General features: G+C 37.6%; 1 protein-coding gene across 1 annotated transcript; it reads right to left on the bottom strand.

Annotated features, from left to right (window-relative positions):
- Window positions 1-223: 223 nt before the first annotated feature.
- Window positions 224-2,016, bottom strand: LOC147480470 (zinc finger BED domain-containing protein RICESLEEPER 2-like). The gene is given in 2 exon segments (XM_086576162.1): window positions 224-290; window positions 292-2,016. Coding segments are annotated over 2 exon segments (1,587 nt in total). The 5' UTR covers window positions 1,812-2,016.
- Between the last annotated feature and the right edge of the window lie 1,263 nt (window positions 2,017-3,279).

Here is a 3,279-nt window from a genome sequence, read left to right as displayed (position 1 = left end):
TAAAGTCAAAGGGAGGCTCACTTACTATCATTCGCAAAACTTACATTCATTCCCAAACCTTCTTGCAAGAGTTAATCATCATTATTCTCTTCCTCAACCTACAAAGTAAATTAAACGCCCAATTTTATATCACAATATAAATATTACAAAAGCATTATAACACATCAATTTAAACAAAAAAATCAATTAAGCACTTACATTAAACAACTCTTCAATCCCACTATCACAAGAACCAATCTCCGCCAAGAAAAAGCAAAGCTTCAACTGCATCGACCTTTAATGAGCTACGATCGATCAAGAACCCTACCACCAGCACTAAAAGCTGATTCCGAAGCAACGGTGGTAACCGGAATAGAGAGTATGTCCCTAGCCAGTTTTGAAAGGTGTCGAAACTTAAGAGTATTTGCTTTCCACCAAGTTAAAGCATCAAAATCAGCATCCTCTTCTCCAGGTAGGTAAATGCTTTCTTCTAGGTATATGTCTAACTCAGATTTGTTTGGCTGAACCATATCCAATTGCCTCACCCACGTATCAAATTCATTCCTACTCTTAGTTTTCACCTTTGAAGCACTAACTCTACTACCACTAGCTACACTACTAGCATTTCTTTCTGCATCTTTTGAAACATAATCATTAAGCAAGTCGTACAAAGCATCTTTAACCTCATCTTTACATTTCTGAAGTTTATCGGGTGCATAAATCTTAGGAAAACATAAATTAATCAATACCATCTTATACCGAGGATCTAAAACTGCTGCAAGTGCCATTAACAGGTTGCACTCTCCCCAATATTTGTCGAACTTATCCTTCATCTCCTTAGTCATGCTCCTAATATACTCTCTCTCATCAAATATCATGTCATTCAATAATTCCTTTATTTTCCAAATTTCAGGGAGAAACTGATTTGAAGTAGGATAGGAAGTTCCAGAAAAAATAAGTGTGACTTCATCAAAAATCTCTAAGAACTTGCACACCTCTTCAGCTCGCTCCCAATCCTCATCAGATGGTAACCAAACATAGTTGGGTTCTCTATCTTGGTACCTCACAAACACATCTTTGAACTCAATAGCAGTTGCTAACATAGCATAAGTAGAATTCCAGCGAGTAGAAACATCCAAAGGCAAGCTTTTAGAGGTTGCAATTGGCAAATGCAATTGTTTGACAATTTCATTAAACTTGTGAAGTCGTGAAGGAGTCAAAGTCACATACTTGACACTCTCCCGCACATTTACAATCACTCCGGCAATCTCTTTCAACCCATCTTGCACCATGAGGTTCAAAATATGGGCACAACACCGAACATGAAATATCTTACCACCAAAAAACAGGTTCTCATTGGATGCAAAAATAGTTTTCAAACTACTTATAGCTTTGTCATTTGAAGATGCATTGTCTAGGGTGATTGTTGAAATCTTAGTTTCGAGTCCCCACTCAATAAGACACTCATGAATTGCATCTGCAATGGCAACACCAGTATGGGGAGGGGGCAAACGACAAAAGTTCAAGATATGCTTTTGTAACTTCCAATCAGAGCCCATGTAGTGTCCAGTGAGGCACATGTACCCCACTGTTTGATTTGAGGTCCACAAGTCTGAAGTTAGACTAACTCTATCGACACTAGCTAACTTTAACTTTAACTTAGCTTTTTCACAACCATAAACTCTTATGCATTCCTGCCTAATAGCTTTGCGTTTCACTACCTCAAATCGTGGGTTAAGCATTTTACAAAGCAACAAAAAGCACTCATGTTCAACCATTCTAAAAGGGTACTCATGCACCATAATCATCTTAGCAATTACTTCTTTTATCATGTCTTTATCAAACTTGTAAGTACTTAAAGAACTACCACTATCAGCACCAAAATGTAATAGATGTTGCTGACCCTTACCAGAGATGCTAGCCTTTCGAGGTATACAAGTAAGTCGGTGCCTAAGAAGGCTACTCGTAGACCCCCTAGTAACAGCAAGTTCTGTAAAACAATGGCTGCATTTCCCTTTCTTAATCCCACCCACTATTACTTCAAGTAAAATCTTTCCAAGCTTTTGGCGTCTTCATTGGTGCCTTCCTCTTTTCGTGTCGCCATGGCCGTTAGGAGGTCTGATCACCTATAGGTGGAACAACGCTTATTTTCAGCTTAAGCAAATCCACTACCATCGGTTAACGAAGTTATGGTGGGTTGTTGCGTAGAGTTGGAAGCCATTTGTTGTGACATATCTGTAAAATAGCATTAGAAATTAAGGACATATCTAACATATAAGTGAAATGCAACCATTGAAAATCAGCTTATATAAGTAGCATACTAGCATTTCAACAATCGCCACTATAACCATTATATGATCAGATCCACCAATAAAAACGCACCAAATTCCAAAACTAAAAAAAAAATACAATTCCTAAACCAATATAGAAACATTTCATAACAAACCCAAAACATCCAACAGAGAAAAAAAAATACATAGTTTCCATTTCAAATTAAAGTAAAGTTAGTTCTTTTACCTGAAAATACAAGTTCCAAATAATAAAATAAAACCCCATCTTGCAAAATCAATAAGTAGTACTACTGAAATGAAGAAAACACACTCAAACCAAACAGATCTTAAACTAAAAAACAAAGTAAGTAGGAAAGGAAATACCTTGAAGTTAAGACGAATGTGAGCACCAAATAATAAATAAGATGGTTGGTGCAACTGTGCAAAACCACTTCACAAACTTAACTTGGAAAAAAAACCATCATTGAAGATGATTGTGAGCAAAAAAATAATAAATGAACAAGTAGAAATTGAAATAAATCAAATTGTTAACCTTAAATTGTTAGTTGCTTTGAGTTAAAGAGATAAGAGTTCAAGAAAAGATGAAAGAGAATAAGATGGAGCCATGGCGGCTGTTAGAGTGTTGGGTGTTAGGGTTTAAAGTGTTTAGTTATGTTGTTTAAATACATTGGGCAAATGGGTACGGGCAAATGGGCCATAGCTTCATGGGTTGTGGCCTTGTGGGATACTGGGATAGTAAGATATCTATGTGCTTATAAAACGAGTAGCTCGCGAGCTACTCGAGCTCAAGCTCGACTCGAGTAGTTCACGAGTAGCTCGCGAGCTACTCGAACTACTCGCTATCTAGAATGAGCTTTAAATTAAGCTCAAACTCGACTCATATCTTTATGCGGACGAGTTTGAGTCGAGCCTTCGACGAGCCGAACTCGAGTTACTCACGAACAGCTCGACTCGATGACCAGCCCTAGATGAGGAGGAGGATGAGCAGGATGATGATGTGGAAGAATAT

This window comes from Coptis chinensis, chromosome 8, assembly GCF_015680905.1.
Source record: "Coptis chinensis isolate HL-2020 chromosome 8, ASM1568090v1, whole genome shotgun sequence".
Classification (NCBI taxonomy): Eukaryota; Viridiplantae; Streptophyta; class Magnoliopsida; order Ranunculales; family Ranunculaceae; genus Coptis; species Coptis chinensis.
Note: the sequence above shows the minus strand (reverse complement) of the source record. Positions and strands in the feature narration are given on the sequence as shown.